This window comes from Barbatula barbatula (genome assembly GCF_947034865.1).
Source record: "Barbatula barbatula genome assembly, chromosome: 10".
NCBI lineage: Eukaryota > Metazoa > Chordata > Actinopteri > Cypriniformes > Nemacheilidae > Barbatula > Barbatula barbatula.
Window position 1 is genome coordinate 13196651 of NC_136773.1, and position 24659 is coordinate 13221309.

General features: G+C 39.7%; 5 protein-coding genes across 5 annotated transcripts; 4 read left to right on the top strand and 1 right to left on the bottom strand.

The window, feature by feature from the left end:
* Positions 1–2372: 2372 nt before the first annotated feature.
* Positions 2373–5518, top strand: LOC306899766 (extracellular calcium-sensing receptor-like; the record flags this gene model as incomplete). Its single annotated transcript, XM_079466237.1, has 5 exons — positions 2373–2666; positions 2991–3776; positions 4011–4232; positions 4308–4431; positions 4605–5518. 5 exons carry the CDS (start codon positions 2373–2375, stop codon positions 5516–5518), a joined length of 2340 nt encoding a protein of 779 aa, XP_079322363.1.
* A 489-nt stretch (positions 5519–6007) lies between these two features.
* Positions 6008–10025, bottom strand: olfcu1 (olfactory receptor C family, u1; the record flags this gene model as incomplete). Its single annotated transcript, XM_079466218.1, has 6 exons — positions 6008–6912; positions 7012–7135; positions 7214–7441; positions 7608–8423; positions 9238–9538; positions 9802–10025. The coding sequence occupies 6 exons, from the start codon at positions 10023–10025 to the stop codon at positions 6008–6010; spliced, it is 2598 nt and encodes an 865-aa protein (XP_079322344.1).
* A 1177-nt stretch (positions 10026–11202) lies between these two features.
* On the top strand, positions 11203–14405 carry LOC306899609 (extracellular calcium-sensing receptor-like; the record flags this gene model as incomplete). The annotated part of the gene is made up of 6 exons (XM_079465974.1): positions 11203–11423; positions 11625–11916; positions 12026–12838; positions 12935–13162; positions 13301–13424; positions 13501–14405. The coding sequence occupies 6 exons, from the start codon at positions 11203–11205 to the stop codon at positions 14403–14405; spliced, it is 2583 nt and encodes an 860-aa protein (XP_079322100.1).
* A 1464-nt stretch (positions 14406–15869) lies between these two features.
* LOC306899393 (extracellular calcium-sensing receptor-like) lies at positions 15870–19247 on the top strand (the record flags this gene model as incomplete). Its single annotated transcript, XM_079465596.1, has 6 exons — positions 15870–16090; positions 16418–16709; positions 16850–17662; positions 17790–18017; positions 18145–18268; positions 18343–19247. 6 exons carry the CDS (start codon positions 15870–15872, stop codon positions 19245–19247), a joined length of 2583 nt encoding a protein of 860 aa, XP_079321722.1.
* An 881-nt stretch (positions 19248–20128) lies between these two features.
* On the top strand, positions 20129–23459 carry LOC306899392 (extracellular calcium-sensing receptor-like; the record flags this gene model as incomplete). The annotated part of the gene is made up of 6 exons (XM_079465595.1): positions 20129–20349; positions 20612–20903; positions 21046–21852; positions 21963–22190; positions 22329–22452; positions 22546–23459. The coding sequence occupies 6 exons, from the start codon at positions 20129–20131 to the stop codon at positions 23457–23459; spliced, it is 2586 nt and encodes an 861-aa protein (XP_079321721.1).
* Between the last annotated feature and the right edge of the window lie 1200 nt (positions 23460–24659).

Below are 24659 nucleotides of genomic sequence, written 5' to 3' on the forward strand. Positions count from 1 at the left end.
AGTAAACTCCTCATGCACCTCCGGAAATACACGGCACCGGGGCAGAGCGCATGCTCCGCCCCCAAAACCACAAGTGCAGCCGCGAGCTCAGGGAGGGCTGCCCGGGCAAGCATGGCTGACATCTCAGCGTCAGTCTCATCTTGAGTTCGTCCTCCCAGAGGCAGGAGCTCAGAGAGTTCCTCCGCATCTGATGCCAGAAGGTAGTTGTCCGATACAATGACAGAAAGTTCTTGCTCACACCCCCGCTTTAAGGTCTGCCTGCAATGGGACGGTCTACCGCCGCCCATCGGGGACGAGTCAGGTGAGTGTGCTGGGGTATGGGTGGTCCGCGAACCGCAGCTGACGGAGCAACATTCATAGATACCCCCAAATCACCCCTGCTGCTCGCCAAAGCGGTCGACCTCGCCGAAGCTGCAGTCAAACTCGCCTGGGAAGCAGACTGGGTTGCAGCAACATTTACCCGAAAGTTGCCAGCCGTGACCGCAACACCTAGATCGTCATGTTCTCAGAACATGTCTGATCAACGAAATCGCCTCAGCATGCTTGCCAAGCATGTGACGCAGGTCTCATAACCGTCTGACCCAGGGATGAGTCTGTCCCAAGGAAACAGCAGAGGCTGTGAAAACAGCCGTGAGAAATTCGCTCTTTTAGGCCTGCAGCTCGCTGACGAAACGCCCAGGGGAAGTCTGCTTAGAAGGGAGAAGTCCGCTGCTCCGCGTCCTAAATCCAGCAGATTGAAGTGAGTCTCAGAGACGATTTCGCTTGACAACATGTGCCATGTGCCGCCATCTTTATTTTTTACCCATATATACGAGGCGGAGACTGGCGTGCGCATGCCATTCGCCAAGCCCATTAGCGTTTTAAATTTATCTCGGAGATGATAGGTTCTCAAGATCAAACCCCAGTCAGTTTCTTTACACAACGTCGAGAGACAGACTGAAGGGGAACTTTTTGTGTATAGAGTGTATAGAGATTCTGAAGGGGTGTTCCACTTTCATTTCAAAAGAAATAAAGAATGACAGACAATTTAGGCCAAAGTGTAGGGGTTGACAAAATATTATTATCAGGAACAGTGGGTTATTTTACAGTCCAGTAGCATTTTAACAAAGAAACTGAATAATGTAGAAATGAAATACTGCTTCTTCACACACTGATTTAAAATAAAGATACAAAACTTCTCTAATCAAGAGCAGTTCATGAATTTATATTTTGCATATAGCCCATAATTAAAACACTTAAAGAGAACATACTTACAAACATTCTGTGATTTTATCAGCTTCATCCTGCAAACAAACTTTAATGAATACTGTAAATAACTGAATACAAAAACAGATACAAAATAGAGCTCACAAAAAATAAAAACAAGAATGTGTTGATACACTTTTTATGAATTTATTTTCACACCTAAAATGTAATCGCAACAGAAGATGCTTCTTCACGATGGGTGTAGGCCTGCTTTATTATTTTAACTGATAACCTGTCAGCAAATCTCTGAGGTTTACAGAGAAAACATATTATCAAATTGTATTACTTTTAATGTTATACTAGTTCATGTCACTTTTTATCTTAATTTAACAGCCAATAAAATCTAAAATTGAATGAAAAGATTTAATATTTCAGAAAAAGATAATGTCTCAGTATCTCTTATATTTATTTATTGTTTAATTTATTTTATTTCTTACATGTCGAGAAAGAGGAATTGTCATGTTGGAAGAAAATATACTTTGTGACATCTCTCATGAGATTGGCAGGAGTGACCACCATAAAAAGGCAGGTTTATATACTTTAATTTAAGAGGTTTAAAATTTTATGTTACACTTGAGACAGATTCTGTCATTATGAGTGACAGGTATGAAAAATAACCACACCCTCTTAGGGTTCCCAGTTGTATAGTTACAACACAGGTACAGTTGTGGCAGTGTTGGCTATTTAAACATGCTGTGATGTTCACTTCACATGTGTAGTGTTTGTTGGCCTTGTAGGAGAAATGCATTTTAATCTCATATTAACAGTGACATTACTGAACATTACCAGGCTTTGTCCTTCTCTGTGTGGGGTTAATCCAGTCACCTGTGTTCTACGAGGTGACCCCCAGCCTCCTGCTCTCTTCAAGGATGGAGATTTTATTATTGGAGGGGTTTTCACCATTCATTACTATCTGAAGGCAGAGAATCCCACCTACACTAGACGGCCACAGCCACTACAATGCAGTGGGAGGTTAGAGTTTAACAAATCAGTGATCATTGATGTTTAACTGTTGAAATTATAAATAATTGTCTTTCTGATTTTGTGTTATAGTAATTAAACGTTTGTACGTTTGTTTTTACTTTTTATTTTATTAATGTAATATTTTTTATGTATATTTTTACAGCATGGATACCAGAGAGCTGCGCTTTGCTCGTGCCTTACAGTTTGCAATCGAAGAGATCAACAACAGCTCTGATGTCCTACCGGGCATCGCTTTAGGATACCAAATCTATGATTCTTGTGCATCTGTGCCAATGGCAATAAAAGTAGCGTTTCAGCTCACAAATGGATTTGATCTTGTGTATAATGACACTGGTTCATGCGCAAAATCTGCTGCGTCTGCTGCAGTAATAGGAGAATCTGGTTCCACTCCATCTATTAGCATGTCAAGAGTTTTCGGTCGATTTGGATATCCACAGGTGCTTTTTCACATCATAATATAATTTACGATACCATAAAAATTAACAAAGAGAAAAAATTGCTTTCTAACATTGGTTTCCAAATCATTGTTGATAAAAACATAATGTTGTTAATAAAGCATAGTGTGACACCAGCAAAAAATCTGTGTCAAAATGTTTGACTGAGAAGTATTTGATATAACCATAATGAAGTAACCATAATGTAATTTTGACCTTTTTTATTAGTGTGCTCCAAAATAAATAAATAATCATGAATATTTAAAACCAGATAAACTATTGATGACATACTGGCACAAATTTTTGTCTCGTTATGACAAATTTTAGGTGAGTCATTACGCAACCTGCGCGTGTCTCAGTGATAAGCGTCAGTATCCTACTTTCTTCAGGACCATCCCCAGCGACCACCATCAAGCAGCCGCTTTGGCACGTATGGTCAAGCACTTCGGATGGATGTGGATCGGGGCCGTGCGCAGTGATTCAGACTACGGGAACAATGGCATGGCATCATTCCTGAAAGCTGCAGAGGAGGAGGGAATCTGTGTGGAGTATTCAGAGGCCTACTACAGGACCCAGCCGCGCACTAAACTCAAAAGGGTCGCAGATGTCATTCGCAGGTCAACGGCTCGTGTAATTGTTGCTTTCATGGCCTCAGGTGACATGAGAATCTTATTAGAAGAACTAAACCAGGATCCCCCTCCTCCGTTACAGTGGATTGGCAGTGAGGCTTGGGTTACAGACCCAGGAGTGTTGCGCTTTAATTTATGTATTGGTGCTGTGGGCTTTGGGATCCAGCGCTCTGTTATTCCAGGTTTTCGAGACTTTTTACTTGATCTCTCACCAGAGGAGGTGCTGAAATCTCCCCTGCTGACAGAATTCTGGGAAAGTTCATTTAGTTGTACTTTAAAACAGCAAACAGGTTCTTCCGCTGTTTTGCCAGCATGTGATGGTACTCAGGACCTGCGTGAATTACGAATCCCATACACAGATACATCCCAATTGAGAATCTCTAACATGGTGTACAAAGCCACATATGCTATAGCTCATTCAATCCATGCCATTGTCTGTAAGGACAAGCAATGTGACAAAGAAATTAAAATGAATCAATTGCAGGTAAGCTTTCTCATCCTAATAAAATGTTTAATGTCACACATTATTTAATTTCCTAAATACGTTATAAAGATCTACATACAGTATGCTTTAAAATAAATGTATGTAATCTATAGGCTGCACTCTTCTACGGACAGAGGTCCACATGGAATTTTAACACAGATTATTTAGCAAATGTCATTTTCATCAATATCAACAATAAAAATCTTGAATTAATGTCTCATGTCTATCATGCAGGTTTTTGAACAGCTCAGGAGAGTGAATTTCACTAAAAATAATTATCCTGTTTCGTTTGATATCAACGGAGACCCAGTAGCCACCTATGAACTTGTGAACTGGCAGCTTCAGAAAGATGGTTCAATTGACTTTATCACAGTGGGTCACTATGATGCTGCTCAGCCCAAAGGCCAAGAATTCAGTTTGAGCAGAGCTATCGTTTGGACTGATGGAAGAGAAAAGGTTTGCAAATGTTTTCTTCATTTTCTATCTGCTTGTGGTTATCTGTGAGTGCTCTGTGTCACCTGTCACCTCCAGGTGCCTGTGTCTGTGTGCAGTGAGAGTTGTCATCCAGGTACTAGGAAGGCTGTACAGAAAGGAAGACCTGTCTGCTGTTATGACTGTATTCCATGTGCAGATGGAGAAATCAGTAATGAGACAGGTAATGTGATTACTTCTGAATAAATGACCAGTGATTCTCATGCATCATATACCAGTTCTAATGGGTAATGTATTAGTTTGTTCTGTAATGCTCAAACAGGAGCATAGACTTTCCAAAACAGAGTTGTTTTTTATCTTTTAAAAAGTCATTGTCATTAAATCTTCATTTTACAGATTCTTTAGGTTGTCACACCTGTCACCCTGAGTTCTGGCCCAATAAAGAGAAGAATAAATGTCTTCTTAAACCAGTGGAGTTTCTGTCGTGGGATGAGATCCTTGGGATAATCCTTGCTGCTTTCTCTATTGCTGGCTCTTTAGTGGCTTTGAGCATGGCTTTAGTGTTTTACAGAAACAGAGCTTCTCCCATAGTAAAAGCCAACAACTCAGAGCTGAGCTTCCTCCTTCTCTTCTCATTGACTCTGTGTTTTCTCTGTTCACTTACTTTCATTGGTCGCCCCACTGAGTGGTCCTGTATGTTACGTCACACAGCGTTTGGGATCACTTTTGTCCTCTGTATCTCTTGTGTTCTGGGAAAAACAATAGTTGTGTTAATGGCCTTCAAGGCCACACTTCCAGGAAGTAATGTCATGAAATGGTTTGGGCCTCCACAACAGAGACTCAGTGTTCTTGGTTTTACTCTTATACAGGTTCTTATCTGTGTGCTTTGGTTAACAATATCCCCACCTTTCCCTTTCAACAATATGCAACACTACAAAGAAAAAGTAATTCTGGAGTGCAGTTTAGGATCAGCTGTAGGTTTCTGGGCTGTGTTGGGTTATATAGGCCTTTTGGCTTTCTTGTGTTTTGTTTTAGCTTTTCTGGCTCGGACGCTGCCTGATAACTTCAATGAAGCTAAATTCATCACATTCAGTATGCTCATATTCTGTGCTGTTTGGATCACATTTATCCCAGCTTATGTCAGTTCTCCAGGAAAGTTTACTGTAGCCGTGGAGATATTTGCCATTTTAGCTTCAAGCTTTGGTCTTATAATCTGTATTTTTGCGCCGAAGTGTTTCATTATTGTGTTTAGGCCAGAGCAGAATACCAAAAAACATTTAATGGGGAAAGTACCATCAAAAGCCCTGTGAGACAAACAAAGCACACACAGCATAATATATAATTTTATATAAACATTGCATAATATTTTAATGCATTAGTGATTAGTTTTCACCTTTTTTTTGTTTGTTCTGTATGTGTATGGAAACAAGGTTTGAAATAGCCCACAGAAGACTCAATCAATTATTTGATATATATATATATTGTACTGTATTAAACTGTATATAACCTTTTGATTACTTTTTGCATCCTTTTAAATGAAGATGCTCAGCTACTTGGCTTTTTTATTTTGTGAAAAATAAAGGCAAAAAACCATTCTATTTTTAAATGATTTTATTGATGTCAACATTATTAAATGTAATTTGCAGCAGAGTTATTTTATTACATAGCATAATGGACATTATGAAATTGGTTTCTCGTACATGCAAAAAACAAATCAATCAATGAATTGAAAACATAACCATAACACATGACAATCCTTCTGAATGGACATGGGCAATGTGACACAGGTCGAAAAAATGTCATTTTGACGTTTTCCCAGTCATTCCCTTCTTAGTGTTTAAATCAGGCCTTAGCAGAATCACGTAACATTTAGGTACAAAAATACAAAACAGTAGTCCAAAAGTGGAAGCTAGAATGGCAAAAATCTCAACCGCCACTGTGTATTTCCCTGGTGAGCTGTTATATGCTGGTATAAAGGAGATCCACACCGCAAAAAAAATTAGCATACTGAACGTGATGAGCTTGGCTTCATTAAACGTGTCCGGGAGTTTCCGTCCTAAGAAAGCAAGGCCAAAACACATACAAGAGAGCAATCCAATATAACCCAGCACCAAATAAAATCCCAGAGGCCACACGTCTTTGCATTCCAGAACAATTTTACCACCCTGATATGATGTATTTTTAAAGGGGTAAGGAGGTGCTTGTGCCAGCCAGCAAGCACACAGAATAACTTGACCCGTTGTGCAAAAGCAGATAAAAGCCCTCTGCTGTGGAGGACCAAATAATTTTAAAGAAGAGGACCCAGGCATTGTCGAACGAAAAGCCAAAAGCACTACAATGGTCTTCACCAGAATGCATGAGATACAGAGAACAAAGCTGATCCCGAAAGCAGCTTGCCGGGCACGGCACGTCCATGGTGAGGGCCGGCCCACAAACACCAGCGAGCAAAGGAAGCACAGTTTTAGAGAGAGCAGGAGTAAGAAACTAATCTCAGAGTTGTTGGCCTTAACTATGGGCGTGCTTCGAAAGAGGAAGAATATCACTGTGATAACAGTTGCCACAATAACTCCAAGGAGAGACAGAAAAATTAGAACGATGCCCATAATTTCATGGTAGGAGAGGAACTCTTCTATGCCAGCAATGCAGGCAACTCTTTCTTTGTTTGGCCAGTAGTACTGGGGACATTTGATACACTCAGTAGCACCTGGTATAACACACAATAACCCGATTTACAATCAAAATAGAATGTAAACTTTACATAATTGAGATATCATGCATAATTGTAAATCAATGCAATGTTTACCTGAGATATTGCTGAATTCCCCTTCAGCACAAGGCAAACAGTCAAAGCAGCAGATAGGCTGCCCTGGCCGAGTGGCCTGTCGTGTTCCCGGAGGACAAGGAGGGCTGCATATTGAAACCGGGACCTTCACACAATATACAATAGTAAGTCAAGTTCCTAAACAAAAAAAAGAGTTTCATAACTGTTTGTTAGGAAAGCTCACCGTAACGTGTCCCCCTGCCCACTGAATTGACTTCTCATCTATCTTAAGCTGGTTCCCCCGTGGGGCAGAACCATCAAAGGTGCCCACGATCTGAAACCGGATGGCACCGCCGCTACTTGTTTGCCAGTTTATGATGTCATAGAAGGGCACAGGCTCTCCATTTCCGTCAAAATATACTTTCTCGTTTAACTGATTTATAAAATTGACTTCCTTCAGGTAACGAAGAAGCTATTGAATTGGTTAGGCAAGAAAGGTGTACAATGCAAATTTAGATATAATTACGTGGAAAAGCACATTTGATTGTAATGCTTTTTTAGAAAGAAAGAAAAAATCTTAATGACACAATGATTTTGCTCATTTCAAACAATTTTAAAGCACATGAAAAACTCATTACCTGCCATGGAGAGAAGTTTAGTGCCGTGTTACAGACTTTATCATCAAAGCCTCGGCCCTCAGAGCCACATTGTAACAGTTTGTGTAGAGCATGAGCGATGGCATAGACTGCTTTGTAGACATTGTAGGAAATTCTCACCGGTGTAAAATCAGTGTAGCTACTCTCAGTGTCCATCAGATCCTCAGAACCAGTACATAGGGGTAACTCTATACCATCATCCTCATAACCTAGTCTGCATCCAAACAGTTCCTCCCAAAACATGTTAGTAAAAACAGATTCAGCTCTTGGTGAAGGCCTTACTCTTAGAAGAAACTCAGCCAAGCCAGGAATAGTTGTGCCTCTGAAAGCAAAGCCAACTGTTCCAGCCAAAACAGGCTGAAGCTCTGGGACAGTGAGAAGTTTGGCTGTCACCCAAGCTTCACTGGCTACCCACTGCAACCATGTCAGATTCCTGTGCGCCACTTCAGTCAGGAGCTCCAGCAGCTGCCCTTCCGTGGCAAATGCTATTATGACTCGTGCCGATGAAGCCTCTAGACTGTTGACAATAGCATGTATTTGTGCCTGGGAGGCTGCTTTGGGTATAGTGTGATGAAAGTCTATACAGCCACCAAGTTGTATGAGCTGCTCGGTAAAGGCCTGGATGCCATAGTTACTGTAGTCATCATCTGTGCCCACTGTGCCCACCCAGTGCCAGCCAAAGTAGGAAACCATCTGGACCAGTCCTTGCACTTGAAAAACGTCGCTGGGGACCGTACGGAGAAAAGACGGGTACTCTGTCTTGTCTGTAAGGCAGGTGCAAGTCGCAAAGTAGCTTATCTTAAAGAGATATCAGCAGAGAAAGAGAAATAGAAAATGGGAAGTTAGAAGGGATTTAAAAAGTGAAGCTTGGTTCTACTGTATTTGGCGCATAATTCTTTCAGATTTTTAAGACCTTTGTAAGAGAGAAATAACACTTGGAAATTGTTACATTTATAACATTGATATTGCTATAATATTGAATTAGCTGATATCTGGTCATATGTTAATAAAAATGTATACAAAGGCTTGACAGTATTACCCTGAAATAATAAGGTTCTTACATATTTGTCAAAACTGGGTAATTCACATTTTCTTGTTCATTCTGTTTACACCATGTGATGTGTACGTCGTTGTGTACAATTGGAGAATTTTGTGGAAAACAAAAAGGTTTATCTACAGCCAAATGGAATGCAAAAACTTGAAACTCAATCTCTGCTCAAAAGGCAGATAGAAGCCTTCAATCATTCCAAGGTGGCGATATTGTGTGCACGTGTGTCTCTGATGTTTTTCATTGCTTTACTAAAACGGCTATGTGCAACAAACTTCAAAAAAGAGGGATACATATTGTATTTTGACATGATTAAATGAATTTCTTTGATAGGATTTCATAATGGTTAAATGTAAGTTCTTGGAAAAGTGGACACATCTCCAATTTCACACCATTCAAAATTTTAATGAAGCAATACCACAATTTACACTTTTACTCAAAATGAGTGAGTGAAATTCTTCTGAATATTCACAGGTTGTTTAAATGACAAAAAAACTTTTAAAAAGGAGAACACTACATATTATAATTGCATGTCTGAAATTTATAGCTATTTCAGATTCTTACCAGTGGAATTCCGAATGGACCCAAAGTATGTGCCACAGCACGAGTAGGTGAAGATGATGCCAGACCGATGACAGCTGACACAGGGGCCGTGGACAGGCATTTAGCACTGCCAGCAGCCTGTGTTTGACCGGCGGTGCCGTTCACCAGAGCCAACGTGCTCCGCAGACTGGTATGGACATAATCACAGCTATCCAAGATACGATAGCCTAGTGTCACTCCTGGTAGCAAACTGGACATATTGTTGATTTCATCAATGGCAAACACCATCGTTTGGACCCAGCGGAATGCACGAAAATCAAACCTGTTTAGCAGATAGGACGACAGACGAAAAGGAGAAAGACATACGGTATGCCGCTGTGGTGAAATATAAGAAAACTATTTATACAAACAATTTATACAAACAAGATCAATTCTTTCAACATACAGTGTAGTTGTTATAAAATACAACATAGAATCTGGGTAAAACAATCTGAATCTCATTTATGTTACATTCAGGGGTTTAAACTTCATTGCATTTGCATTTAATTGCTTTTCTCTATGTCTGTGCAGTACAGTCTCACACACCCGCTGCACTCCTGATACTTTGGCTGCTCAGAGTAAGTGTACAAGGGTTCCGGAGCAATGTAGTGCAATGGAAACAGCCCTCCAATTATAATATCACCTTCCCGTTCCAGCACTGGTGAGTTAAAATCACTCAATCTCCAGCACGTATTGTCCAACGAGGGGCAGACGACTGGCAAGCAAAGCAAAAGCAAAAGACACAGTGGTACCAGTTCAATCACTGGCATCTTATTGGCCATTGCTGAATCTTTTAAATCCAACCATGGACACAGCTGGTGAGGACTCCATCCAGAGTGTATGAAAGTCTTGAATTCCCCGCTATATAAAAATGTCACAGACATGTCATATGAAACATCAGATATATCTAGCCAATGGTGTACATGGTGGGTGGAGTAGAGACACACGTGCTTCTGACATCTAGACACATCAAGATCAACATCTATTTCAAAATAATATTTTTGTTGATAACTTCAGATTTATGAGCAATAATTTCTATGGAAATGTTAATGTAGATGTAAATAACCAACAAAAAAATTATTATTTTTAATAAAACTATTCCAACACTGTATGATAGGCAGGCCTATATGTTATGTACATCTGTGTGTGTTTGTGTCAGGCTGTGCATGCATGCTTTTCTGGCCCAAACTTAACTTCCGGTACACATCCGCAAAGAATAAAGTCCCTATAGATTATTTCTAAAAACAACCAAAACCAATAACAAGTACATTTCATTTGCTACATTTGTTAAAAGTATGTCTTACAAGTAGGCCTATTATTTTGGTTACACGACCCATTCATCAAATTGTTTATGTAATAAATTAATATACAATATAATTCAACAGATTGTTTATTTAATACAATGATTATATAATAAAATAGTAATACAAATTAATTTGAATAAAAATAAAATATAAATAGGTATATTATTTACCACTAGCCAGACCTATCAACAAGCACAGGCCGGAAGTTAACTTCGAGCCAGGCTGATGAAACCCTCTAGCTATGTATGGTTAATGTTTGTTTAATAGAGTGAGAAATGACAGACAGGTCTACTGTACACAGCCTGTTATGAGGTGACTGCCATCTACTGGACAATTTAAGGCACACTCTCCGATACAGTACAGTACATTCCCTGTTTAAAAAACGTCATTAGTGTGTAACAGACACTGATAGTGTGTGATAATGTGATGGAGTTACTTGAGATCTTAAAAACATGAAGAACTTCCTCTTTACATTTGACAAGCTGTCAATCCATCTCAGTGCTAAAATACTATAAAATGAAGTGATAGACAGATTTAGTGGGACGTCTTTCTTGAGACGCCCATGTGGCACCACCTGCTTTATAAATGAGTACTGCACACAATCTTTGTCAGACATTAATAAGCCAGAGAAAGAGAGAGAGAGATGTGGATCACTCTGCATGTATGTCTATATCTGACCTTTAACTTTATATATGTATCTTCAATGAGCAGCTCAGGCTTCTGTCGGCTTCAGGGACACTTCAAGTTAAACGGGATGTACCAGGATGGAGATCTTATTATTGGAGGCCTGTTTGCATTTCATCTCATCACAGTGTTCCCAGAACTGAGCTTCAGCCAAGAACCGGAACAACCGTATTGCCAGCGGTGAGCCAGGGCTAAACTGTACAAAAAGTCCCAAATTCCTGCAAAGAAAGACTGCAAATGAAAAGGACACGACAACAGAAATATAATGGGGGGAAAGGAAGCATATTCATAAATTCTTTGCAAATGTTCAAATGTTTCCATTATTTTACATGTGATGAGATTCTAAAGTAACTGATTAAAATTTTTTGTATGTTTTTCTAGATTCTATATGTCAAGCTTCCAGCAGGCACAGGCTATGGTTTTTGCCATAAATGAGATCAATACGAAGTCTAGACTTTTGCCTAATATCACTCTTGGTTATCATCTGTATGACAACTGTGTGAAGCTGGGAGTTGCGTTCCGGGCTGCAACAGCTCTTGTTAGTGGGACAGAGGAGTCTCTCTCCGATTTTAACTGTACTGGATCACCACCAGTGATTGGAATTGTGGGAGATCCAGGATCCACTCATTGTATCGCAATATCCAGTGTGCTGGGGCTGTTTCGAATACCTATGGTAGAAAAAATGTTCTATAAATTAAATGGTTTTCCTTTTTAAAGGCCATATAAAATAGAAATTGCTGTAACATTGACACTTTTCTGTTTACCATTGTCTCTTTTTTTAGGTTAGCTATTATGCCACCTGCTCCTGTCTAAGTGACAGGAAGAAGTACCCGTCCTTCTTCAGAACTATCCCCAGTGATGCCTTCCAGGTGAGGGCTATGATGCAGATCTTGAGACATTTTGGATGGACATGGGTCGGTCTTCTTTATAGTGATGATGATTATGGCATCTATGCCGCTCAATCCTTCCATCAAGAGGTGCAGTTGATTGGAGGTTGCGTTGCTTTTTCAGAAATCCTGCCTCTTGATAACAACCGCAGAGATATTCAGCACATAGTACAAGTGATTCAGACCTCCACAGCTAAAGTGGTAGTGGTTATCTCCACTGAAGCCTATATGTTAGCTTTGATTGATGAGATAATGTTGCAGAATGTTACAGGCAGGCAGTGGATTGCAAGTGAAGCTTGGGCCACCTCTCCTGTGTTTCACACCCAGCGTCTTCTGCCCTTCCTGGCGGGCACACTGGGCATCGCCATCCGCCGTGGAGAGATCCAGGGACTTTGGGACTTTTTGCTACGCTTGCGCCCTGTCAAAAATCCAAGAAATAATATTGTGAAAATCTTCTGGGAGAATTTGTTTGGTTGCAGATTTGACATTACAGACCATGAGAAAGAAAATATGTGTACAGGTCAAGAGGATCTGAGCAGCACAAACACAGCATACACTGATGTATCACAGCTGAGGGCTTCATATAATGTGTATAAGGCAGTTTATGCTCTGGCACATGCACTTCATGACCTGATGCAGTGTGAGGAGGGGAGAGGACCATTCAGTGAGAATACATGTGCTGACATATCCAACCTGCAACCCTGGCAGGTAATACTGTACACAGCAGAATATCTTTATGTGGGGGAAAAGGGAAAAAAATGTCAGATTTACATATAACACATGTCCTGTCTACAAAATGTATAGCTGGTCCATTACCTACAGAACGTGAACTTCACCACAGGTTTTGGGGATCGTGTGTCATTTGATAAGAATGGAGATGCTCTGGCCATCTATGATGTGATGAACTGGCAGCCGAGCTCTGATGGGTCCATCATTGTCCGAACAGTCGGTGTGGTGGATGAAGGAGCAGCAACAGGGAAAGTGCTCACACTGAATGAAGATGCATTATACTGGAACTTTGACACTAGAAAAGTAATGTACATTGCATGTTTAGTTTCAAATGCACTATACAGATATGATATTAATTATTAAAACATTTATATTTAAACACATAATGCATAGCAATAAAATGAAATGCACTGTCACTAATGTATGTAATGTATCCTTCAGCCTCCGCAGTCTGTGTGTAGTGAGAGCTGCTCTCCAGGCACCAGACGAGCCAGAAGGAAGGGCCTTCCTGTCTGCTGCTTTGACTGCCTGCCATGTGCAGATGGAGAGATTTCTAACACTACAGGTGACAAGATTATTGACAGAAACAAAGACAAATCCTAATTTGAAACATATAACATTTATTTTTGTCTCTTTTTTAGATACTATTGAGTGCACAATGTGTCCAGATGACTTCTGGTCCAATCCAGATAAGGATCAGTGTGTCCCTAAAGAAGTGGAGTATCTGTCCTATGAGGAACCTCTGGGCATCTCTCTGGCCACTGCTTCACTACTCTGCACCTGCTTTTGTTCTGTGGTGGTTGTCATCTTTGCCCATCATCGGCACACTCCAGTTGTGCGTGCCAATAATTCAGAGCTCAGCTTCCTGCTGCTGCTGTCACTCAAACTGTGTTTTCTGTGTGTGCTGCTGTTTATTGGTCGTCCACAGTTGTGGACGTGTCAGTTAAGACATGCTGTGTTTGGCATTAGTTTTGTTCTGTGCGTCTCCAGCATTCTGGTCAAGACTATGGTGGTAATAGCCGTGTTCAAGTCATCTCGGCCAGAAGGTAAAAGTGCAATGAAATGGTTTGGAGCAGCTCAACAAAGAGGCACAGTCTTGGTCCTAACTGCTATCCAGGTGGTGATTTGTGCAGTCTGGCTATCAACTGCTTCTCCCAAACCCCATAGAAACAGTCAGTATACGAGCTCAAAAATTGTGTTTGAATGTACTGTAGGCTCAGTAGCAGGTTTTTCCATGTTACTTGGCTATATTGGCATTTTGGCGGCTGTAAGCTTCATGTTAGCTTTCCTGGCAAGAAATCTTCCAGATAATTTTAATGAAGCAAAGTTTATTACCTTTAGCATGTTGATCTTCTGTGCTGTGTGGATCACATTTGTTCCAGCATATGTCAGCTCACCAGGGAAATATGCAGTGGCTGTGGAGATTTTTGCCATTTTGGCCTCCAGTTTTGGTTTACTGGTGGCTATATTTGCCCCAAAGTGCTACATCATTATTTTGCATCCAGAAAGAAACACTAAAAGAGCCCTAATGAGAAGATCATCCTAAAAAGTGTTAATAATGCTGGCTTAAAATTTTGTGAAATTCCAATAGGTTTTTCTCATTGCAGGTCGCATTTTAATGATGAGGTAATTAAGGACAATATTAGTCAGAATAATATGACTTACTAACCAGTCTTGCTAACTGACTAACTAGCATGGAAGCTGATACGTCAGCAGTTAGAAGTCACTTGACTGCATTAAAGGAATTACATGAAAAAAGTTAAAAGTCTAAAGGCCACAAAGATTTCTCCCAGTTTCAGTCCGGCCTTTTAATAAAACATGAAATATCACATTACTTCTAAAGACCCTTAAGGCCTACACATATGTGTATACGTGTGCTTAATATACAAATATATATAGGCCTATTAATTCATTTACAAATGTTATGTTTCTTTCTTTATACACAGTCATTTTTTTTAAAAGCCATTATATAATGGAATAGCATCATGAATACAAAGTCCAGCTTTTTTTTAGATCTAGATGATGTCTAGTGTAACACATTGACTGTCAGAAGACATGTTAGACTATTCGTGCTAATGAGATACACTAGAAACTGCTAGTGTTACTTCAAATTTGACAAATGGTATTTTGCCACACCAGCTCAGGCCTCCTTCCCATTACCAGTCAGAAAACAAGCAAATTCAAATTCACTGAACTTTAAATTATATAAAAATACATGTAAAGTCTGTCTTGTAAAGGAACACTTGGAGTGTCCTAGTTTGTTAAAATCGTATTTGAAAAGTAAATATATATGTTTTTCATTGTAAAATGTAAAAGTTGTTTTCTGTTATGGTTTGTGCAATCTGTATATTATTTATAGTCTAAAACCAACAGTTTGCATTGCACAGTACTCTCTTAGGCTAAGCATGAATATGTTAGTGTGTGTCTAAAGGTTATGTTTAGTATAATCAGTATGTCTGTGTGTAGGGCCTCCCAGGTTAGTGTATGACAGAGTTGCAAATGAAAGATACACAACCTCTTATGAGGTGACTGCCATCTACTGGACAATTTACGGCACACAATCTCCCTCAATACACTTTGCATTTTTCTAACATCCTTTTCTTTGAAATTTAAGTTTCTAATATTTTGTAACAATAAAAACGTTCTCCCTAATACTTTTGTCATTACTACCACAATATTTATTCCATGATATGAGAGATGGAAATAACTTTAAGATGTTTCGGTTTTCACTATATTTTAAGAAATAAAAAGTATGGGAATTACTTGAAAATTTTCCAATTTACATTTCACAAATGGTCAATGCATTATAGGTACTGATTTAACATGAAAAAAGTCTATTTTCCAGAAGTTACCCAAACTATATATAGTGGTTTACAGTTAAGAAAATGTCAAATGACGAGATTTAGAGTGACGTCTTTTTGAGAAGCCCATGTGGCACCACCTGCTTTATAAATGAGTACTGCGCAAAATCTTTGTCAGACATTAATAAGCCAGAGAAAGAGAGAGAGAGATGTGGATCACTCTGCATGTATGTCTATATCTGACCTTTAACTTTATATCTGTATCTTCAATGAGCAGCTCAGGCTTCTGTCGGCTTCAGGGACACTTCAAGTTAAACGGGATGTACCAGGATGGAGATCTTATTATTGGAGGCCTGTTTGCATTTCATCTCATCACAGTGTTCCCAGAACTGAGCTTCAGCCAAGAACCGGAACAACCGTATTGCCAGCGGTGAGCCAGGGCTAAACTGTACAAAAAGTCCCAAATTCCTGCAAAGAAAGACTGCAAATGAAAAGGACAAAACTTCAGAATTAAAAAAGAAAAAGAAAAAAAGGAAACACATTCACAACTAATTCGCTGCTCTAATTGCTTATGTTTAATTGAAATGTTTGAAAATGTATTAAAAATGATCTAACATTGTGACTTAACTGTTATTAAATAGGGACAAAAAGTACATCATATTATGGGGTGCAGTAATGATTCCATTGCTGTATATACCTGTACATGTCATGAGATTCTTTAGAAAACTGAATTCCAACACTGTGATGCTTTTTCTAGATTCTATATGGCAGCCTTCCAGCAGGCACAGGCTATGGTTTTTGCCATAAATGAGATCAATAAGAACCCTAAGCTTCTGCCTAACATCACCCTTGGTTATCATCTGTATGACAACTGTATTAAAGTAGGAGTGGCATTACGGGCTGCAACAGCTTTGGTCAGTGGGACAGAGGAGTCTCTCTCCGATTTTAACTGTACTGGATCACCACCAGTGATTGGAATTGTAGGTGACCCAAGTTCAACTCACTGTATCGCAATCTCCAGTGTGCTGGGGCTGTTTCGAATACCTATGGTAGGATGTCAAGAATATAATGTTCTGTATCTTTCCATTGAATAATATGAACTGTTTTCACTTTATTATTTTCAGCAGTATAAAATAATAATTTATATAACAATGATGTCTTTCTTTTTCAAAATTGTGTCTTTTTTTAGGTTAGCTATTATGCCACCTGCTCCTGTTTGAGTGACAGAAAAAAGCACCCGTCCTTCTTCAGAACTATCCCCAGTGATGCCTTCCAGGTGAGGGCGATGATGCAGATCTTGAGACATTTTGGATGGACATGGGTCGGTCTTCTTAATAGTGATGATGATTATGGCATCTATGCCGCTCAATCCTTCCATCAAGATGTGCAGTTGTTTGGAGGCTGTGTGGCTTTTTCTGAAATTCTCCCACGCGACAACAACCGCAAAGATATACAGCGCATAGTGGGAGTGATTCAGGCCTCTACGGCTAAAGTGGTGGTTGTTTTCTCCACTGTCGCTTATGTCGTGCCTTTAATGGATGAGGTGGCTCTGCAAAATGTTACAGACAGGCAGTGGATTGCAAGTGAAGGTTGGGCCACCTCTCCTTTGTTTCACACACCACATCTACTGCCCTTCCTGGGGGGCACACTGGGCATCGCAATTCGCCGCGGAGAGATCCAAGGACTTCGGGAATTTTTACTACGCATGCTTCCTGACAAAAATCCAAGAAACAACATTGTCACAATCTTTTGGGAGAATTTGTTTGGTTGCAGATTTGAAATTACAGACAGTGAGAAAGAAAAAGCATGTACAGGTCAAGAGGATCTGAGCAGCACAAACACAGCATACACTGATGTATCACAGCTGAGGGCTTCATATAATGTGTATAAGGCAGTTTATGCTCTGGCACATGCACTTCATGACCTGATGCAGTGTGAGGAGGGGAGAGGACCATTCAGTGAGAATACATGTGCTGACATAACCTACGTGCAGCCCTGGCAGGTAATAGTGCACACAAAAGCACAGCTTATCTTTTACACATTTTTTTTCTCTAGAGCTAGAAAAAAACTAAATTAACACAAAATATTGATAAACAAATACACACTTGTCCTCTCTATAACCTGTGCAGGTGGTCCATTACCTACAGAAAGTGAACTTCACCACAGGTTTTGGGGATCGTGTGTCATTTGATAAGAATGGAGATGCTCTGGCCATCTATGATGTGATGAACTGGCAGCCGAGCTCTGATGGGTCCATCATTGTCCGAACAGTCGGTGTGGTGGATGAAGGAGCGGCAACAGGGAAAGTGCTCACATTGAATGAAGATGCATTATACTGGAACTTTGACACTAGAAAAGTAATTAACATGATTTATGTTTTGAAGTAAAAAATAATATGGTGCCTAATGGTCACTAAAAGATTAAATTACTTAAAGTCTATTTTTTACAAACACAGTCACTTTTTATAAATTATGTATCTTTCAGCCTCCACGGTCTGTGTGTAGTGAGAGCTGCCCTCCAGGCACCAGACGAGCCAGAAGGAAGGGCCTTCCTGTCTGCTGCTTTGACTGCCTGCCATGTGCAGATGGAGAGATTTCTAACACTACAGGTGACAAGATTATTGACAGATACAAAGACAAATCCTAATTTGAAACATAACATTTATTTTTGTCTCTTTTTTAGATACTATCGAGTGCACAATTTGTCTAGATGAGTTCTGGTCCAATCCAGATAAGGATCAGTGTGTCCCTAAAGAAGTGGAGTATCTGTCATTTGGAGAGCCTCTGGGCATCTCTCTGACCACTGCTTCACTACTCGGCACCTGCTTCTGTTTTGTGGTGGTTGTCATCTTCACTCATCACCGTAACACACCTATCGTACGCGCCAATAATTCAGAGCTCAGCTTCCTGCTGCTGCTGTCACTCAAACTGTGTTTTCTGTGTGTTCTGCTGTTTATTGGTCGTCCACAGTTGTGGACGTGTCAGTTAAGACATGCTGTGTTTGGCATTAGTTTTGTTCTGTGCGTCTCCAGCATTCTGGTCAAGACTATGGTGGTAATAGCCGTGTTCAAGTCATCTCGGCCAGAAGGTAAAAGTGCAATGAAATGGTTTGGAGCAGCTCAACAAAGAGGAACAGTCTTGGTCCTAACTGCTGTCCAAGTGGCAATATGTGCAGTCTGGCTATCAACTGCTTCTCCAACACCATACAAAAACAGTCAGTATATCAGGTCTAAAATAGTGTATGAATGTGCTATTGGTTCAGTGGTTGGATTTTCTATGCTGCTGGGATACATTGGCTTTCTGGCAGCTGTAAGCTTTCTGTTAGCATTTCTGGCAAGAAACCTTCCTGATAGTTTTAATGAAGCAAAGTTTATTACCTTTAGCATGTTGATCTTCTGTGCTGTGTGGATCACATTTGTTCCAGCATATGTCAGCTCACCAGGGAAATATGCAGTGGCTGTGGAAGTTTTTGCCATTTTGGCTTCCAGTTTTGGAGTATTAGTGGCTATATTTGCACCAAAGTGCTACATCATCATTTTACATCCAGAGAGAAACACTAAAAAAGCCTTAATGGGAAGAGGAACCTAAAATGTCAATCGTGGTGATTTAAAAGTCTGTGAAATGTTGTTTCTCACTTTGTAAGTCACTTTGTAAAAAAAAATTAAATTAAAAATGAATCAAAAGTCAGGATACCAGAATCATCTGACCTTGTTTTCAAAATCGTGTTTAAAATAATCTATTGTTAAAAGTATAAAATATCGTAAAGATATATGTATTTATATGTATTATAAAGTTTGTTCGCATGTGCCAATAGTTATCAAAGACCCTTTAAATAGTATGGATGAAACATAGAGTAGATGGTGCATGTGTGTACAAATAGGCTTTTTCTAGGGCCCTTAAATGCATTTTATTGTTTCACAAATTGTCTCTTTTTTAACTTCTAGTGTATGTTTGACAAAAGCTTTTGTAAATTCAAGTAAATTCTTAGAGCAGCTCTAGAGATTAATTTCATATGTTCGCATCATCATAGAACATCCTCAGAATAAAGTGCGGAAGCTGCATCATGCATGAAGTACAAAACACACCACTCATTCACTCTGAGAACAAGCAGGTTACTGATAAACAAGTGACGTTAACCTATTTTATTTATAGAAAAATGTGAAGGATGAAAAAAAGCATTATATTTCTTTAAATTAAATTAAAGCAATAGAACGTCCTTGTAATGACAGAGCTCCGGAGAAAGACAATAAAACAAAGCATGCAACCTAATAATTCACCAATCAGAACTGCCAATGACCAATTATATTAAAAAAACTAAATAGGAAATTAATACAAAGTGACATATTCATTCCCAGGGAGGTCCATCTAGCACCTCCCGCCCCATATAAAAAACTGATGCACAGCTCTTATAATATCTTGGCACACTGAGAGGGTGAGTGGGTCAAACAGAGATCAAGAGAGAGAGAGAGATGTGGATCACAGTAAACATCTGCCTGTATCTGTGCTTTAGCTGTATATCAACTGCCTTCAACCCCAACTCAGACTCTTGTCAGCTCCAGGGAAACTTCAAGTTGAACGGGATGTACCAGGATGGAGATTTTGTTATTGGAGGCCTGTTTGAGGTTCAGAGTGTCAATGTATTTCCAGACCTGAGCTTCAGAATGGAGCCTGAACAACCGCAGTGTGAGGAGTGAGTTTGGACTGCACAGCATGAGGACAACCATGAAAAGCAAACAGCATGAATCAAATCTCAGAGATCAAATAAAATAGACAATACTAACATAATGATAGGTCTCAGTCAAACACAATGTTTTTTATTGTGATTTTTGTGACTATGAACTGAATCAATCTTGAAATATTAAATGCAAAAGGAAAAAACACAATTACAACATATTTGGAATACTGTTCTGCGCTCAAATCATAAAATTACTCAATTTTGTTCCTTTTTCTAGATTCTACATGATATGTTTTCAGGAGGCACAGACAATGATTTTTGCCATAAATGAGATCAATAATAATCCCAACCTGCTGCCTAACGTCATGCTTGGATACAAAATCTATGACAATTGCTCACGGCTTAGAGTGGCATTACGTGCAGCCACAGCTCTGGTTAGTGGAAAAGACAATTCTCTCTCACATACCAACTGTACTGGACCACCACCAGTGATTGGAATCATTGGAGATCCAGGTTCAACTAACTCTATAGCTATCTCCAGTGTCCTAGGCCCTTTTAGAGTGCCTATGGTAGGAAAATAAATTTGTTTTGACAATAATCTTATTTTCCATTGTATGGTATATGCAAGATAAACTTCGGCATTGTAAAATTACTAAAGCTGTAAATCAATTTTTCCTACTATCTCCTCTGACTTTTGACACCTTAAATTAGGTTAGCTACTTTGCCAGCTGCGCCTGTTTGAGTGACAAGAAAAAGCACCCGTCCTTCTTCAGAACTATCCCCAGCGATGCCTTCCAGGTGAGGGCGATGATGCAGATCTTGAGACATTTTGGATGGACATGGGTCGGTCTTCTTTATAGTGATGATGATTATGGCACCTACGCAGCACAATCCTTTTATCAGGAGATGCAGCTGTTTGGAGGCTGTGTGGCTTTTTCTGAGATCCTGCCATATGTTAACAACCAGCGAGATATTCAACGAATTGGAGAAGTTATTCAGACCTCCACAGCCAATGTAGTAGTAGCGTTTTCAAATTACTTGAAACCCCTAATGGATGAGTTGCTGTTGCGAAATGTGACAGGAAAGCAGTGGATTGCAAGCGAAGCTTGGACCACAACACCTATATTACACACTCCACATTATCTGCCTCTACTGGGGGGGACATTGGGTATTACCATCCGACGAGGAGAGATTCAGGGACTCCATGAATTTCTGCTAAGCATTCGTCCTGACAACAATCCAAAAAATAATATGGTGAGAATCTTCTGGGAGAATATGTTTGGATGCAAATTTAAAAGTGAAGCCAATAAGGAGGAAAAAGCATGTACAGGTCAAGAGGATCTAAGCAGTACAAACACAGCATACACTGATGTATCAGAGCTAAGGGGGCCATATAACGTGTATAAGGCAGTTTATGCTCTGGCACATGCACTTCATGACCTGATGCAGTGTGAGGAGGGGAGAGGACCATTCAGTGAGAATACATGTGCTGACATGACATATTTACACTATTGGCAGGTAAGATCCAAAGGTAAAACGCAAGTTCAGTAGAGAAACAAAAATTACGCCATTAATGAAACACATATGCATTTGAATTAATAAACTGCATAACTCTCATTTATGTACAGCTGGTTCACTACGTACAGAAAGTGAAGTTCACCACAAGTTTTGGGGATCGTGTGTCATTTGATAAGAATGGAGATGCTCTGGCCATCTATGATGTGATGAACTGGCAGCCGAGCTCTGATGGGTCCATCATTGTCCGAACAGTCGGTGTGGTGGATGAAGGAGCGGCAACAGGGAAAGTGCTCACACTGAATGAAGATGCATTATACTGGAACTTTGACACTAGAAAAGTAATGTACATTGCATCTTTAGTTTCAAAGGCACTATGCAGATATTATTTTATTTATTTAAACATTTATATTTAAACACATAATGCATAGCAATAAAATGAAATGCACTGTCTCTAATGTATGTAATGTATCCTTCAGCCTCCGCGGTCTGTGTGTAGTGAGAGCTGCCCTGCAGGCACCAGACGAGCCAGAAGGAAGGGCCTTCCCGTCTGCTGCTTTGACTGCCTGCCATGTGCAGATGGAGAGATTTCTAACACTACAGGTGAGACATAATACAATATTATTAAAATTATTAAAGTATTTTGAGCACATATTTTGCAATTACTGTGCAACTTGCTTTGTATGTTTTTCATAGATTCTACTGAGTGCACAGTTTGTCCAAATGAGTTCTGGTCCAATCCAGAAAAAAATAACTGTGTCCCTAAAGAAGTGGAGTATCTGTCCTACGAGGATCCTCTGGGCATCTCTCTGACCACTGCTTCACTTATAGGCACCAGTTTCTGTGCTTTTGTAATTGTCATCTTCACTCATCACCGTAACACACCTATAGTACGCGCCAATAATTCAGAGCTCAGCTTCCTGCTGCTGCTGTCACTCAAACTGTGTTTTCTGTGTGTTCTGCTGTTTATTGGTCGTCCACAGTTGTGGACGTGTCAGTTAAGACATGCTGTGTTCGGCATTAGTTTTGTTCTGTGCATCTCCAGCATTCTGGTCAAGACTATGGTGGTAATAGCTGTGTTCAAGTCATCTCGGCCAGAAGGTAAAAGTGCAATGAAATGGTTTGGAGCAGCTCAACAAAGAGGCACAGTCTTGGTACTAACAGCTCTCCAAGTGGCAATATGTGTTGTCTGGCTATCAAATGCATCTCCAACACCCCATAAAAACAGTCAATATATCAGTTCTAAAATAGTGTATGAATGTGCTATTGGTTCAGTGGCTGGATTTGCTGTGCTTCTGGGATACATTGGCTTTCTGGCAGCTGTAAGCTTTCTGTTAGCATTTCTGGCAAGAAACCTTCCTGATAGTTTTAATGAAACAAAGTTTATTACCTTTAGCATGTTGATCTTCTGTGCTGTGTGGATCGCGTTTGTTCCAGCATATGTCAGCTCACCAGGGAAATATGCAGTGGCTGTGGAGATTTTCGCCATCTTGGCCTCCAGTTTTGGATTATTAGTTGCCATATTTGCCCCAAAGTGCTACATTATCATATTGCATCCAGAAAGAAACACTAAAAAAGCTTTAATGGGAAGGGAAACACAACAGAAATAATTTGAGTTTTTGACTGTATGATTGTTCATTGTTGCAACATTTGTTTCATTGGCCTGCTTCTAAAGGGTACAATGAACAGCTGTAATTAATATTTTCTCAGTTATTATATAAGCAACCAGTTTTACTTTATATATTTAAAAATAATTTTAAATGGTTAAAATAATTGCTCCAGTGTGCTATGAATCATCGCAGTACTGTGTGCTATAAAACCTCCTGTGAAATTAAAGTCCCTGTGAAATAAAAAAAATACAATTACAATTTTGTTAATTAAATATTGCAATGTTTATTATAAATAACTTATCAATGTGGGAAATTCAGGTGGCTGAATTGTTGATTGCTTTCCTGTAGCTCAGTGGTAAGAGCATGGCATTAACAATGCCAATGATGTGGGTTCGATCCCAGGGGATTGCACTTACTGTACTTAGAAACAAAAATATTTATAGGATAATGAAATGCAAGTTGCTTTGGATAAAAGCATCTGCCAGATGCATAAATGTAAATTGTGGCTATCAGTCTCCGATGAAGTCAGACAGCTTGGCCAGAGCAGAGCCATTGAAAAACAGAGTTAAGACACTCACATAGACCTCCAAAGAATGGAATCTTCTATTAGTATTGCTCCCCAGACAAAATGCTGCTATAAATGTGGTCAACGAATTAATCAGTGTACACAATGTGATAATAATATTAAGCTAAATGTATGCAAATATAGTTGCAGTTGTCTGTCCCACTAAAATCCATTCAAATAGGTTAATAGCACAGATCAATGAACCACGTGATCAGGTGTCGTACTCTGAATTTCAACGGCTCTGGGGCAGTGCATATGCTAAATCTTTCCCTCCAACTGTCAGTCTGCTGCCAGTTACATGTTAAAATGAAACAGCTGTTTTTCTTCATCCAATCAAATCACAATGGAAAACACAAGCAACACCCACTATTTTATACCATTCTGTCATAGGGTAGTGTTGTAGTACCAAAAATAATGTTGCATTTTCACATTAAGATTCATTTGAAGACTTGCGTCATGGGCAGATTCACATTTTGCGCCTAAAACGCGAACTGCACTGCTTTCTTTTTTTTTAGTTCCTAGGAGTTTGCACTCTCCTGCCATCTGCTGTTGCCATGCAACAATAGGCCACGCGAAAACGCGGAGGTATAAACAAAGAACAGATGGATTATATGTACTGAAAATGCCTTGCAATA